The sequence below is a fragment of the Prunus persica genome, chromosome G7, assembly GCF_000346465.2.
Source record: "Prunus persica cultivar Lovell chromosome G7, Prunus_persica_NCBIv2, whole genome shotgun sequence".
NCBI classification, from domain to species: domain Eukaryota; kingdom Viridiplantae; phylum Streptophyta; class Magnoliopsida; order Rosales; family Rosaceae; genus Prunus; species Prunus persica.
In genome coordinates, this window is record NC_034015.1 from 10,391,634 (window position 1) to 10,408,364 (window position 16,731).

Sequence of the window (16,731 nt, forward strand, 5' to 3'; positions counted from 1 at the left end):
TGTTGTGATATTTATTGCAAGCGCACAATTCGCACAAGTAATATGGTGATGAGTGAAGTGTCGTTCCCACGAAGAGTGATTTAATTTACCAAGTACCGATTGTGATTAACCCAAGACTTTATTTGAACAATTGATGATGAGATTTGATTGATTAATTAACTAAAACAATGAATAAAAACAAGCGTAGAAAAATAAAGTAGTGAGATTCAAGTTATGAGAGCACTAGAGCTTCCGATTTCACCATAGCCAATTCTACCCAATTCCCTTAGCATGTTAATCCTAATTATTCTCTATGTTGACAGTTGATTTTCCCTACTTTATTCGATACTCCATCCCTGGTTATACCAAAAGTATTCTTATTACCAACCCACTCCATCCCTAGTAATGGAATTAAGATAATAAGAACCCATTAAATTCCTTGGAAAACCTACAAAACAACCACATAAGTCATGACAAACATCCCTGTATAATCATGTAACTCATGGCATCTATTACAAGAAGCAACCCCAAATTGGATATTCCCATCGTCAATTTAGCATCAAAACAATTAAATGTTGGCCAAACATTCAAAGCATTAAGCATGGTAATAGATACTCAACATGGAAAAATACTTAGAATTAACATTGACTAAAGTAATTGAATAATGAGGAGTCGATGTGATCCCACATTGTCATCCCAATGAGATCGTAACTCCAAACTATTTATCATTTGTTCAGGACCCACAGCTTCAATAGGTGTACACAAATGACACTCATAGACTATGCGAGAAAGTTCAACATCTGAAGGTAGAGTGTAGACAACGTATAACGAAAGTCCTGCCCAGTTCTCGTCATTGTGCAGATTCGGAGGAAGAGGTAAGTTTACTGTGCACCCAGGAGCGGCGCTTTGTTCACTAAACCACTGTAATCTTTCTCGTACACAAAAAATAAAACCATAATCATAGATATGCGGAAGGCCCCCCTGTAATCCCTGCAAAAACATATATATGGTACTCATGATATATCAGTAAATTAAGTCGTCAGATTTTTTCATTTTTTTTCGGTAAGTAAGACACAGAGAGAGAGAGAGAGAGAGAGAGAGAGAGAGATTTTGTACCTTAAACAGTTTTTCAAGTAATGACACCAGGTTTCTTCTCAATTGATCCACAATTCTGGTTGAAGTGGTATATTCTTGTTCTTGTACTTCTTGTTCAGTTCGAACACCGCTTGCTGAGAAAATACTTCCCACACCATCTTCTCCTTGTTCTGTTTCATCCTGAGAAACTGGTACTGTTTTACTTTCATGTTGAGAGCCCACAGCAGAATCAGTTTTTGGTCCGAAATCTATAGGCTGGAAAGGAGGACAAACATCGCTCACAGAGCTGTGCTTGCTGGAGTTGGCTGCTTGAAGCAGATTCGTTTGCAAAGTCGTAGCTCCCAAACTAATTCCCTTATATTTCTTGGTATCTGTGAAATCACCAGTTCCGTAGTAAGCAGACTGACCGGTGGTGCAATGGCTAATTGTTTGGATTAAGCCTTTCAAATCTTGGTTGTATACGAGACGCATCCCACACATTTCCACACCTGGAGTTCGAACAAAAGCATGAATGAAACGACAGCGATTCAATCGTTCTGCAAAGCGTACTCGTGGTATATAAATAATGAGGAGTCGATGAGACCCCGCATTGTCATCCCAGGGGGAACATAACATTAGCCGATGCATCAGTCGGTAACCCACACCTTCAATAGGTGCATACAAATGACACGCATAGAAAGTGCGAGTACGTGAAACACCTGGAGGCAGAGTGCAGACAAAGTATAGAGAAAGTCCTGCCCAGTTGTCATCGTTGTTCAGATTTGGAGGAAGAGGTAAGTTTACTTCGCACCCAGGGGCACTGGCACTGCTTTGTTCACTAAACCACTCTAATCTTTCTCGTAGAGGAAAAATAAAACCATAATCATAGCGATAAGGAAGGCCCCGCTGTAATCCCTACACAAACATATATATGGCACTCATGATGTCAGTAATTAAGTCGTCAGTCTTTTTCTGGGTATGTGTTTTTTTTGGTGAGAGAGAGGAGAAAAACTTGTATACCAATGGGATAACACTATTTTGCTATATATTCCCAACCAATCACGTTCTGCCACGCATATTAAGAATTTCACATGGCAGCGCGTGATTGAAGAATAGCAAAATAGTGCCATCCCCTTGACATGTTAGTCCTCTTCGAGAGAGAGACATGGTACCTCAAATAGTTTTCCAAGCAATGACACCACGTTTCTTCTCAATTGACCTACAATCCGGATTGGAGTAGTAGTTTCTTGTTTAATCTGATTACCGTGATAGCAATATTCTTGGTGTTTATTCAATTTCAGGACAAATTCAGGCACATCTGCCAAGTATATTAGACTCGTCCCACACATTGTTACCTTTACGCCTGGGCTATCAGGTTTAATTGAAGCTGAAATGAAGCGTGTATTCGAACTTTCCGCAAAGCAACGTCGTGGTATATAGCACCAATGTATAAAAGGTCCAGCTAGATCGCAATCACGGTAATTAATTACTAGGGGACATTCATGAGGATCTTCAGTTGTACATAGTTCAATACGGTGATTGCGATTGAACGTTACTCCAAATTCCTCATCAACGTGTGGTTCATCTTCCAAATTATCATGCTTCTGGGCTGCTACGCAAACAAAACAAAGAGCAAGTCCCATCCATTTCCTCTTCCCATCTAAATCAGGAGGTAGCAATATTGTTATGGTGGATTCAATACTATGACGGCTCAACCATTCTGGAATATTATTTGATCGATAACCAAGTTCCAAGCCATCACCGTGACGAATTGTGCGCTACAAAATAGAAGCAAAAGAAAGGTAATAACTAATAATAATAAAAAGAAGTTGATTAGTTAGATATACAGATCGTGAGAGAGAGAGTGTGTGTGTGTGTGTGTGTGTGTGAAGCGAAAGAAAGATAGAAAAACGAAGTTGATTAGAGAGAGAGAGGACCTCAAAGAATATTTGATAGAATGGCAACATAAGATGTTGATCCGGTAACCAAATTGCATGAGCTTTGTCTTTATCACTGTGGCAATTTATATAACTGAATCCGGCAGCAGCTGACGGCCACACCGTTATTTTATTTGATTGCAGGAGAGGACAATTATGTGCACTTACAGCTCTTATACTAAATGGAAGTCTTGGCAATGATTGAAGCTTGCTACAATCATCCAAGAAAAGTTCTCCAAGCTGAGAAATTTCAGAGATGCTTTCAGGTACTTGGCTTATAGCCGTCCCGCTAGCATCAAGCTCCTGTAAAAAATCTAAACTCCCCAAGTTCTCTGGTAACTCGTTAAGATTCGAACACCCTGAGAGGTTGAGAATTTGAAGTGATGTCAAACTAGTACAAAGGACATCTGGAAGAAGCAAAAGGTTGGTGCAGTCTTTGAGATTGAATAGGGTAAGGCCGGTCAAATGTCTGATTGATGTCGGTAGCTCTCGTATAGCTGTCCCACTTGCATTGAGCTCCTGTAAACATTCTAAACTCCCCAAGTTCTCTGGTAACTCATTAAGATTGGAACATCCCAAGAGATTGAGAATTTGAAGTGCTGTCAAACTAGTACAAATGATGTCTGGCAGACTCAACAGGTTCTTGCAGTCTCTGAGATTGAGCAAAGTAAGGCCATTCAAATGCTTGATTGATGTTGGTAGCTCTTCTATAGCTGTTCCATCTAAATGAAGTTCCCTTAATTGTTTCATGTCTTCCCCAATCTCTGGAAGCTTACTGAGTTTGGAACATCCCGAAAGAATGAAATCTGTGAGAGATCTCAAGTTGATACTGACGGGAACCTCAGACAAGCTTGTACAACCTTTCAGGATTAGCTGCTCAAGGTTTGGGACTTTGTTAAAGTCAGGGGCCTTGATGAACTTTTCACAATCACTAAGGTTGAGTATCACCAACTTTTCCAAAGGCTGTAAAGAAATTTATAAACCCAAAGTACTTAAAACATGGCTTAAAGACTTAAATTTGATGAACAAATTCAACGTAAGAACTGAACAGAATAAGTAATATTACCCTTTCAATTTCCTCCCATAATTGCTCTATTTCGCTTTCGCACAAGTTCAGTTCAACAAGTTTATGGGGTTCAAAACTTGAAGGCAGATATTTTAAAGGATATTTGTGCCATTCCAAGAACCTTAACTCATCCGAAAGATATTCAAGGCATTCCGCAAATTTCACATTGTGAATCTTCAACAATCTTAGACTGTCCAAGTTTGAGAATGGGTCTTCCTTCAAGTGCACTTTCTGTTGCTTAGGCAAGGTTAGGAAAATACCTTTAACAGCATCTGTCCCCTAATAGCCGTAGTAGAAAAGTTATTTATAGACAAAATAGAAGCAAGTTTAAATATTCTTTTCAGCAAAACAAAAATTCAAAATTTAAATAAAATATACCTTAGAAGTTACAACGAAATAACATTTTTTTTTATATTTTATAGTAAACTACAAGAGAGGGGGATTTCTCACACACACAACTATGATGCCCTGGGAATTTGAACCTAAGACCTCTAGTCTGCAAGTCAAGGCCCTTTCCACTGGGCTAGATTCCGTTGGCACAAAACAACTTTTTAATCTAAAGAAAAAATGAATGGTTTGTAGTGTATGATTCTACTAAATTTCTCACCTTATTTTTCTTTAGTACAGGAAGCGCATCTGTATGATGCCACAATCTGCTGCGTTCTCCTTGCTTTTTGGATTCTCTCCGAACAATTTCTCTGCCCATTTGTTGTAGTAAATCATGCATCCACAATTTTCCTCCAACAATGCTTAATAAATATTTCTCACAGAGGATGTTTATATTCCTTCCTGGATGGTAGCCACAGCTTTCAAATATCTTTTTTATACGACATGCATCCTCTCCTCTGAAGAAACATGCAGTGTCCAAAAAGATTTCCTGCTGTGCTGGATTCTTTAATCCATCAAAACTTACTTTAAGAATATCAATAATTTTTTCTTCACCAGAATAATTATTATCTTTTAAAGAAGCTAATGTACTAGACCATTCTTCCACACTTCTTTTCCATAAGGAGGAACCCAAAACTTCAAGAGCCAAAGGAAGACCATCAATGTAATCTACAAATTCATCAGACAAGTCCTCAAAACCATCCGTAGGATGGTCTTTTTTGAAGGCTTTCCGGCAGAAGAGAAGAAGAGCTTCATCTTGAGTAAGTTTCTCAATCCTGTATATTTCTGGATTATAATCTATCAACAGCCTGTCATTTGTTGTGGTTATGATGATTCTGCTACCCTGACCAAACCGATTAGATAATTCTTCATCATCACTTCCAGCTACAGCTTTAATTTGTTCTAACGCATCCACGTTGTCAAGAATTATAAGCACCCGTTTGCCGCGAAATCTCTTACATATCACATCATCGACATTCTTTGTAGTTTCTTTGTTATTCAACAAGTGATCACAAAGTTGTTCTTTGATATGGGATAAGCTTTCTTTTGTAGATATCTCTCCAATCTTAGAAATGAAACTGAAAGCTTCGAATTGATTGCGAATACTTTGAGAAAGAGCTTTTGCAATGGTACTCTTACCAATCCCTGGCATCCCACAAATCCCTATTACCCGAACTTCTTCCAGACACGGACCCATGTTGGATTTAATTTCATGTACACGATTAATACCAACAAAATCCTTTAAATCATCTGAGAATGTGTGACATGTATTCAGTTTACCCAAAATCCGTTTAACTATCTCTTCAGTCACATTTGTCTCGTATCTGCAAAAAGGATAGAGCATCATGTTAAGTATTTCGGTCAGTGATTTGTCATACTATAGTGGTAGTGTTGACTAGACTATTCCTAGCTCTTCTCATGTAAATGGGATCTTTTACTCTTGCCATATATAATAGAAGCATGTTTTGATCCATATATTTCTTCTGTAGCTTTCATATTTGAGTTGAGGATTCTCCATTCTGGTTACTATCTTATGAAGTTTATATCTGATTAAAATAAAATTCTTTTTTCTAACCAAGGAAAAAAAAAATAAGAACCTGACTATAAGTTAATCATAATCTCCTCAATTTAACTGTATGTGAAAAGTTCCACTGCCATTTTGGATTTCAATTTACCTAAGTTTGTTTAACACTTCCTAACATGTCCATCTCAAGGGATCCGAGGATCCAATATTTGATCAAACTGGTCTTCCTTTGAAGCCTTGCCTCTCCATCTCGCACTTGATCCAATATTTCGTTTTCAGTTTCAGTTTTTGTAATGATACTTGATATATTTTTGTTTATCCTTGGCCTCTTGTCATATGTTATTTTAGCTTGGCAAACATATATGCTACAAAAATATATATAACTGAAATGACCAATATTTTATAAAAGCAGCTGCCTTACCTAAAACCTCTTACATCAAATCCTGAGAGGTTGGCTATTTCAGTGAGAGATTCCTTCCACCTTGTCACCTTTCCTGGCTCGCCTTCGAAATCTTTATCATGTTGAGCAAACGCCTCTTTAAAATGTTCTCCGGTTTGTTCTCGTACTTCGGATGGCGTCACGTCGTAGAAGACAGGCAAAATCAGCCTGGACTTGGTGTTTGCTGCACTTTCAACCATGGTGGCAAGTTCATCCAGACACCATGTGGACGTTGCATAGTTTTTTGAAAGAATGACGACTGAAATTTGCGATTCTTCAATTGCTTTCAAGAGTGCTGTTGAAATGGGTTCTCCACTGTCGAGTTGCTCATCATCTCTGAAAGAGTGGATTCCATTCTGAATTAAGGTTTTGTACAAATAGTCAGTAAAACCTTTTCGAGTATCCAGACCTCTAAAACTCAGGAACACCTCATATTTCGGTGGAGGGGTAGAAGGAGGAGGCAAAGCCGAGGAGGTTTGGGCGGTCATGGGATCAGCCACTGCAGATACTAGATCAGTAGCCAACCTGTTAGCTGGTAATGGAAGCTCAAAGAATATTTGATGGAATGGCAACATAAGATGTTGATCCGGTATTGCATGAGCTTTGTCTTTATCAATGTGGCAATTTATATAACCTAATCCGACAGCAGCTGAAGGCCACACCGTTATTTTATTTGATTGCAGGAGAGGACAATTATGTGCACTTAGAGCTCTTATACTTAATGGAAGTCTTGGCAATGATTGAAGCTTGCTACAATCATCCAAGAAAAGTTCTCCAAGCTGAGAAAGTTCAGAGATGCTTTCAGGTATTTGGCTTATAGCCGTCCCGCTAGCATCAAGCTCCTGTAAAAAATCTAAACTCCCCAAGTTCTCTGGTAACTCGTTAAGATTTGAACACCCAGAGAGGTTGAGAATTTGAAGTGATGTCAAACTAGTACAAAGGACATCTGGAAGAACCAAAAGGTTGGTGCAGTCTTTGAGATTGAATAGGATAAGGCCGGTCAAATGTTTGATTGATGTCGGTACCTCTCGTATAGCTGTCCCACTTGCATCAAGCTCCTGTAAACTTTCTAAACTCCCCAAGTTCTCTGGTAACTCCTTAAGATTGGAACACCCCAAGAGGTTGAGAATTTGAAGTGCTGTCAAACTAGTACAAATGATGTCTGGCAGACTCAATAGGTTCTTGCAGTCTCTGAGATTGAGCAAAGTAAGGCCATTCAAATGCTTGATTGATGTTGGTAGCTCTTCTATAGCTGTTCCATCTAAATGAAGTTCCCTTAATTGTTGCATGTCTTCCCCAATATTTGGAAGCTTTTCGAGTTTGGAACATCCCGAAAGAATGAAATTTGTGAGACATCTCAAGTTGATACTGTCGGGAACCTCAGACAAGCTTATACAACCTTTAAGGATTAGGTGCTCAAGATTTGGGACTTTGTCGAAGTCAGGGGTCTTGATCAACTTTTCACAATCACTAAGGTTGAGCATCACCAACTTTTCCAAAGGTTGTAAAGAAATTTAAAAATAAAAATAAAACAAAGTCGTCTGTAATTTAATATAAATAGCATTCTCTTAAAGACTCAAAGTTGATAAAAGCTCATCAACATAAGAAATGGACAGAATAAATAATCTTACCCTCTCAATTTCCTCCCATAATAGCTCTATTTCGCTTTGAGACAAGTTCAGTTCCACAAGTTTATCGGGTTCAAAACTTGAGGGCAGAGATTTTAAAGGATATTTGTGCCATTCCAAGAAGCTTAACTCATCTGAAAGATATTCAAGGCATCCAGAAAAGTTTACATTGTAAATCTTCAACAATCTTAGACTATCCATCATTAAAAATGGGTCTTTCTTCAAGTCTACATACTTCTGCTGAGGCGAGCTTAGGAAAATACCTTGAACAGCATCTGTCCCCTAATAGACATAGTGCCAAATAAAGTATACGAGAATTTTCAGATAAGTATTCTTCTCCTAAAAGAGATAAAATATGAAATACATCGCAATTACAATATGACTAAATAAACAAATAAGTAGGACTATATAAACGGGTAAGTAACCAAAATCGTAACTAAATAAGGACTCGCCAACACTCTTCCTCAAGTTGAGACAAAGATGTTTCCCATGACCAACTTGTAGAGCGAGTCATAGGATTGCCTTGGTAAGAATATATCTACAAGATGGGCTTCAGAATTAACAAACGAAAAACCAATAATCACACTTTCCAAATTTTCTTTAGTGAAGTGTGTCGTCAGAATCTTCACCGGTGACGGGAGAAGGGACACCATTAGCACTAGTGATGTAGGGATACACGAGTTAAAAGACAGATAACCCAAAGCAAAGATCGCAATGTAAACACTAGAGCAAACCCTAAAAATTAGCGTCAAAGCAAGGAAAAGTGATAGGTATGCAGATCAGAAAGGGAGAAAGAGAGGAAGAAGATAAGATGAAATAGGAATTCTGATTTGATACCAGCAAAACGAGTACAATCCAAGCTATAAAGAAAAACTCAAACTAAACACATGATTGAATAATTGTGATTGATATTATATTTCTCCAAGAGGAGGATATATACATACAAGTACAATCCTATAAGGAAAAGTAATTAGCCAATTACAAGGAATCCTAATTAGATAATTATTCTAATTAGGTAATGTGAATTACACCAAAAAATCAGGGATCACAGGATCCCTGAATTATGGCTCACGCCAACACTCCTCCTCAAGTTGGTGTGTAGATATTTCCTATGCCCAACTTGTCAAGTAAGTCATGAAAAACCTTTGCTGACACCGTATGCATTAAGACATCTGCCAACTGTTCTTCTGACTTTACAAATGGTATATCGATTAGCTTATCTTCCAGCTTCTCCTTGATATAATGCCTATCCACTTCAACATGCTTAGTTCTGTCATGTTGAACTAGATTATTTTCTATCTCTCTCGCAGCTTGGTTGTCACAGTAAAGCTTCATGATTTTCTTTAGTGGAAAACCAATTTCATACAGGAGTATCATTAGCCAAAGAAGCTCACAATCTCTCTGTGCTATGCCCCTATATTCTGCCTCAGTTGAAGATCGAGCCACTACATTCTGCTTCTTACTTCGCCATGTAACCAAATTACCCCCAATGAAAGTTAAGTAACCTATGTAGAACATCTATCTATTATATATTGTCTGCCCAATCTGCATCTATATAACCTTTGACATCCAAATGTCCCAGTTTTCTGAATATCAAGCCTCGGCCTAGAGCTTTCTTCAAAATCCTCATAACTGCCGCTAAGTGATCCTCACTAGGAGAATGCATGAAATCGCTAACAACACTAACTGCATATGTGATATCTGGTCTAGTGTGTGAAAGATAAATTAGCCTTCCCACTAACCTCTAATATCTCTCCTTGTTGGTTGGCACTTTATCAGGATAGATTGCTAGGTGATGATTCTGCACAATGGGGGAGTTTCGGCTGGTGCACACACTAACATACCAGTTTCTATCAACCGGTTTAGAACGTAATTCCTTTAAGAGAGACAAATACTAGTAGTAGAGCGAGTTACTTCGATTCCTATAAAATACTTCAAAGCCCCCAAGTCCTTCATCTCAAACTCTAAGTACTTCTGTAATTTACCCATTTCAACAACATCACCACCAATAACTGTCATATCGTCGACATAGATTATCAGCAACCTTACCATCCTTATGTTTGATCAATATGGTAAATCTGAGTTACCTTTAATGATATTCATACTTCTTCATTGCTTTAATGAACTGCCCAATCCATGCTCGTGGAGACTGTTTCAATCCATGAAAAGCCTTTCAAAGCCTACACACCTTCCCACTGTTATTAGACAACCCATAGCCAGTTGGCATGTCCATGTACACTTTTTATTCTAGATCTCCATTCATAAAGGTATTCTTCACATCGAATTTCTTGAGAGGCCAATCTAAATTAGCTACTAAGGACAATAAAACTCGCACCGTATTAATTTTTGCCACCGGTGTAAATGTATCCTGCTAATCGTCTGTGTGTACCTTTTGGGCACAAGTCTTGCTTTATATCTGTCTATTGTGTCATCAGCTTTGTGCTTAACTGTGTACACCCATCGACATCCAACAGATTTCTTTCCTTCAAGTTGCAGAACTATCTCCCATGTTCTATTCTTCTGTAAGGCCTTCATCTCCACATTCATTGCTTCCACCCATTTTGGGTCTTGCAAAGCTTCTTCCAATCTATTAGGAATTTTAATTCATTCCCTTTGACTGACAAATGCTTTAGCTTTATGAGACAATTTGTGTGTGGAGACATAATCAGCAATGGCATATTTCACCTTGCCTTCTGTTGAGAATTTGTCTGTGGTATTCCCCTGTTTGCTCGTGCACGTAATTTTTTCACAATTTCAACAATATTTTGAAAAGCATTAGGATCTAAAGAACTTACCTCAGGGATGTTCAGTAGAGTATGAGTAGGTATGTTCGAGAGAGAAGGTCGCTACTGTACAGTTCAAGCTCGCTGATGTCGCATTTGGCTCGGTTGGACTGGTCGGCAGCCTACTTCTAGCAGCTACTTGGCTCAGCTCCGCTGAGCTGAGCGGCTAGGGTTCCAAAACACTATGTTGTGCTTCTTTCCCCCGCATTTCTATCTCAAATCAATTATGTGGTTCTTTTACTGTATTCTCCCTCATGATTGGGCACGTCTAATAGAAAAAAAATCTTGTTCTCCACAAACATAACATCCATGGTAACATAAAAGTGGCGACAGAAAAAACATCTCGTTCTCCACTCTGGAAACCCCATCTTGTGAAAATATCTGGCCTCTGTATGACAGTTCCCATTATAGTAAGTGTGATGCATGTTTTCATTTTATTAAAGGGTTGGACGGGGAAAAGAAAAACTAGCAGTATGGGCTTTAGAAACCATTATAGCAGAGGATTTAGTCTTTCCATCCTTCTTGAGCATTATCCCCCGGCGTTAGGCCTCTTTACGAACAAAAGCAAACGACTCCTCCAATTTTGGCAATGGCCTCATCCTTAACAAATCTCATCTAATTTTATCAAACTTATCATCTAGACATGCAAGAAAATCAAAAATATAGTCTTTATGCATCTCAGCCTGTCGAATCTTCACATCATCAGGGCACTTCATGTTGATTGGACGACGACGGTCTAGCTCCAACCAAACGCTCTTGTGCTCAGCAGAGTAGGATGCAATAAAGTGACCTCCTTGAGTAATACGAGTTTCTTTACACCGTAATTCATAAATCTGCAACTCATCAGACACGTCATAATACATCTGGGTTGTTCTCACCCAAACATCTTTAGCTATTGGTAGATCTAAGAACAATTCTACCAAATCAGGTTTCATTGTTTTTATCAACCATCCCTTAACAATGGAGTCCTCAATACACCACGAATCGAAGCCCGAAGCATCTTCCTCCACTTAAGCCACCTTCCTTGCTAGATAACCTCTTTTTCCATGGCCTGACACATTAAGCAACATCATCTTCAACCAAGTGTTATAGTTTTTTCCATTCAACTGTATGGTGAATGGGGCAGCAGAAGTATCATTGTGAACTGTAACAATTGGTTGCCCCATGTCAAGATTTTTGTGGGTTTCTGAAGCACTGGATTTTGCAATTGCGATGGGGTTGTCTGGAGTATCTTTGAAAGCCATGAAGGAGAGAGAACAAGTTTGGATGGGTTGGTGTTGTAGGAGTCTTTTGCCGCACTAAGTTTGTGACGATAAGGGCTTAGCTGCTGTTTTGCGGCAGCTATGTTTTTCCTTTTTTCTATATTCGGCGCTAGAGGATGTCGATGGGTAGGGTTTGTATTTTTGTTTGAGAGTTAACCGACTCTGATACCAACTCAGACTAAACGATTGAATAATTGTGATTGATATTATATTTCTCCAAGAGGAGGATATATATACAAGTACAAGTTGACTTTTCCTACAAGAAAAAGTAATTAGCAAATTACAAGGAATCCTAGCTACGTAATTATTCTAATTAGGTAACGTGAATTACACCAGGAAATCAGGGATCACGAGATCCCTGAATTATGGCTCACGCCAACACAAAATACCCTACGACTATTTTTAACATTAACGACATGTCATAAATAAACCAATCCTAAAATGATAAGCATTACCCCATATAATATCATAGTAACCCAACACAAAGCACTGGCAAGGCAAAGCAAAGTAAGAGCAAAGGCAAGGACAAAGGCAAAGTTTTAAACAACAACGTTAAAGGAGAATTCTTCTATATCAACTTGACCTAATTCACGCAAACACAACTTCTCTTTGATCTCCCTCCCCCTGAAGAGTAGCGCTCGTCGGAGCCAAGATATAGGCAATATCCTCATGGGAATATATCAAGGTAAGAGGGTTAAATGCAACCATGCCAAACAAAGTATATGATAATTTTCAGATATGTTTTCTTTCCCAATATAAAGTTATGTATAAAGAAGTAGAAAGATGTGTCAACCCTAAAAGAGATCAAATAGGAAATAAATCTCAATTACAATAGGACTAAACAAACGGATAAGTAATCGAAATCCTAACTAAATAAGGAGTCCCCAACACATAACAGAAAAGTATTCATGCCATAGAGTATTAGCAACTTTGAAAGCTCGTTTCAGCAAACCAAAAATTTGAAATTCAGATGAAGTAGACATCTACCTTTGAAATAATAACTAAACAGCTCTTTAATCTAAGTGAATATGAAACATAGGCATTCAAAAGAAAATTTGTTTCTCAAAATCCATTAAATATTAGTATTGGTAGAGTCAAAATGCATTTTTTAGGGAGTACTATATGGTTCTACCAAATTCTTACCTTATTTTTCTTCAGTACAGGAAGGGCGTCTGTATGAAGCCACAATCTGCTGCGTTCTCCTTCCTTTTTGGATTCTCCACGAACAATTTCTCTGCCCATTTGTTGTAGTAAATCATGCATCCATAGTTTTCCTCCTTTGATACTTATCAAATATTTCTCACGAAGGATATTTATATTGATGCCTGGATAGTAGCCACAGCTTTCAAATATCTTTTCTACACGGCATACGTTCTCACCTTTGAAGAAACATGCAGTGTCCAAAAATATTTGCTGCTGTTCTTGATTCTCTAATCCATCAAAACTTGCTTTAAGAACATCAATAATTTTCTTCTCAATGGAGTACTTATTATCTTTTAAAGAAACCAATTTACTCGACCAATATTCTACACTTCTGTCCCTTAAGGAGCTACCGAGAACTTCAAGAGCCAAAGGAAGACCATCAATGTAATCTACAAATTTATAAGACAACTTCTCATAACCATCCATTGGATGGTCTTTTTTGAAGGCTTTCCGGCAGAAGAGAAGAAGAGATTCTTGTTGAGTAAGTTTATCAATCCTGCATATCATTGGCTTATAATTTACCAACAACCTGTCATCTGTTGTGGTTATGATGATTCTACTTCCTTTACCAAACCGATTAGATAACTCTGCATCATTCTTTCCAGCTACAGCTTCTATTTGTTCTAATTCATCCACATTGTCAAGAATTATAAGCACCCGTTTGCCACACAATCTCTTACATATCACATCATCGGCATTCCTTGTAGTTACTTTTTTATTCAACAAGTGATCACAAAGTTGTTCTTGGATATGAAATAAACTTTCCTTTCTAGATATCTCTCCAACCTTAGAAATGAAACTGAAAGCTTCGAATTGATTCCGAATTCCTTGAGATAGAGCCTTTGCAATGGTAGTCTTACCAATCCCTGTCATCCCACAAATCCCTACTACACAAACTTCCTCCGACCCTAAACGCGAACTCATTTTGGCTTTAATTTCATTTACACGATCCATACCAATAAAGTCCTTTAAATCATTTGAGAATGTGAGAATTGTGTTATTCAATCCAGCAAAAATACGCTCAACTATCTTTGTAATGACTTCTTTCGCATATCTGCAAAAAGGTTGGAGCATTGTGTTAAGTATTTGGGTGAGTAAGCATCATAATTAAAGACGGAAAAAATGTGAACTTATCGTTTTCTAGTCATACTGCAGTAGGTTTCCTACCTCTCAACATGCACCGTTCTCTTAATGTACTTTAAGAAAGGCTATTCGATTTAGATTTATATGGACTATTATAAAGTTTTTCTTGAGGTGATATACTGTTAGCATTCTTCAAGAGTCCAAGATTGTTGCCTCTCTAGCTACTTTCAATAATCTTCACAATTTATTTCATATTGTATATCACTTTGTAGACTCCTAGAGTCCTAGATCATGTTGGCTTTTGTTTAGCTATCGACTCATGTATGCTATATATACTGTACACTCAACAACGAAAACAATCAAGGGAATGTATTTTTTCACTGTATCAGAGCTGTACATTTGCCCACGTGTGAAGCCCAACGGCCACACATGCTCTACATCACCAAATATATGTATTGTTCAACTCCCCCCATCGCCAATTGATTTTGGGGTGGAACCTCTTCCTTCTACATAATTTCATAATTTTATAATAGGACAATTAGAAACAAGGTGTTTTATTGGACTGGAGGAGAATAGTACATGGCTTGGCCTTCTAGTTGTGTGGGTCTTGGCTAATTGGTGGGTTGATTTAGGACTAGGTGATTGGCTTTTACTGATGTAGCTATTGGCTACTCAACTCTTTGCTTGATAGAATTAGGCTAATTGGCCTCTATGTGGCTATTGGCAACCTAATAGATTGGTGGGTTTGCTCTTGGCATCCTTGGTAACAATGGGAGTTCTTTTGGCTGATCCACCTTTCACTATTGCTTGCATACCTATTTATAGGCATTGTTGCTGACTTGTTCCACGCCTCCTACTGTTTAACAACAGCCACAATTGGATACACTACTCTAGAATACTATATTATTCTAGTACAATACATTAGTACGACTTGTCTAGGACATGGGATTTATTCACCGATTTTCTTCATGAGATTGTGTAGAACCTTCTCACAAATGAGCATTAACTTTTAACAGTAAGTTCAAAGGGAATCTCTATGACTTTTTCCATAGAATTTCGCAGATTTTTATGTACTTCTAGCACATATCGAATTTATGTAAGGTATACACACTAACAGCTTACAACAACACATTCAGTTCTCTAGCAAAAAAAACACACACTTCAGTTTCTTTGGATTTGATCTATCTGTTTATTCAGGAGGTTTGTTTTGTAACTCTCACGTTTTCTTCTATAGCTTTTGAGAGATTTTTACCCCCAAAAAAGAAAATTCGTAATAAAAGCACCAGCCTTACCTGTAACCTCTTAAATCAAATCCTGAGAGGTTGGCTATTGCAGTGAGAGATTCCTTCCACCTTGTCACCTTTCCTGGCTCGCCTTTGAAATCTTTATCATGTTGAGCAAACACCTCTTTAAAATGTTCTCCGGTTTGTTCTCGTACTTCGGATGGCGTCACGTCGTAGAAGACAGGCAAAATCAGCCTGGACTTGATGTTTGCTGCAAGTTCAACCATAGTGGCAAGTTCATCCAGACACCATGTGGACGTTGCATAGTTTTTTGAAAGAATGACGACTGAAATTTGCGATTCTTCAATTGCTTTCAAGAGTGCCGTTGAAATGGGTTCTCCACTGTCGAGTTGTTCATCATCTCTGAAAGTGTGGATTCCTTTCTGCATTAAGGCGTTGTACAAATAGTCAGTAAAACCTTTTCGAGTGTCCAGACCTCTAAAACTCAGGAACACCTCATATTTCGGTGGAGGGGTCGAAGGAGGAGGCGAAGCCGAGGAGGTTTGGGTGGTCATGGGATCAGCCACTGCAGAGACTAGATCAGTAGCCAACCTGTTAGCTGGTAATGGAAGCTTTGGCAAGATGTTACTTAAAAGTGTTTGCAAAACCAACTAGCTTGGTAGCTAAATAATCCGCAGCTCAACCTAATTAATCAGTCGAAGTCAAGATTAATTAGTTTTTCTTTTAATCAAACGACCCCGTTATTATCTTGCAGAGTCCCACCTGTAACTCTCGGTAATCATACGATGACAAAACGATTTGTTTACTTTTATATGAACTTTTTTTATTTTCTCTCGTAAATGGAATCTTTTATTCTTGTTTAATGACAACTTGTTTGATTTTCAAGTATAAAAAGATAGTGTGGAACATGAACTCATACATTATTTATTAAACAGAGATCTAGAAGACTTGAATCTTTAGCACGACTTGAATATAAATGGTGTACACTATATTAAATTTATACGGATTATTTTCACAGCAAATCAATGTCAAACCGGCTCTGAATTCATCAATATCATTGAGTTTACCATGCTTGTTCCAAGCAATTTCGCTCCGAGTCCATACGGGGAAGGAAGCATTTG

General features: G+C 38.1%; 1 protein-coding gene across 1 annotated transcript; it reads right to left on the bottom strand.

The window, feature by feature from the left end:
• Positions 514-16,250, bottom strand: LOC18770445. The gene is made up of 10 exons (XM_020569332.1): positions 15,659-16,250; positions 13,224-14,337; positions 8,039-8,317; positions 6,390-7,897; positions 4,664-5,768; positions 4,057-4,335; positions 2,991-3,953; positions 2,226-2,831; positions 1,096-1,968; positions 514-969 (listed from the first exon to the last, which is right to left on the bottom strand). Exons 1-10 carry the CDS (start codon positions 16,162-16,164, stop codon positions 628-630), a joined length of 7,575 nt encoding a protein of 2,524 aa, XP_020424921.1. The 5' UTR covers positions 16,165-16,250; the 3' UTR covers positions 514-627.

Excerpts from the sequence above, each read along its gene's own strand:
- LOC18770445 (XM_020569332.1), bottom strand. The coding sequence starts at position 16,164 with ATGACCACCCAAACCTCCTCGGCTTCGCCTCCTCCTTCGACCCCTCCA. Across the intron at positions 14,338-15,658 it reads TTTGATTTAAGAGGTTACAG|ATATGCGAAAGAAGTCATTA; the intron begins GTAAGGCTGGTG and ends ACCTTTTTGCAG. Across the intron at positions 2,832-2,990 it reads TCTATCAAATATTCTTTGAG|CGCACAATTCGTCACGGTGA; the intron begins GTCCTCTCTCTC and ends TCTATTTTGTAG.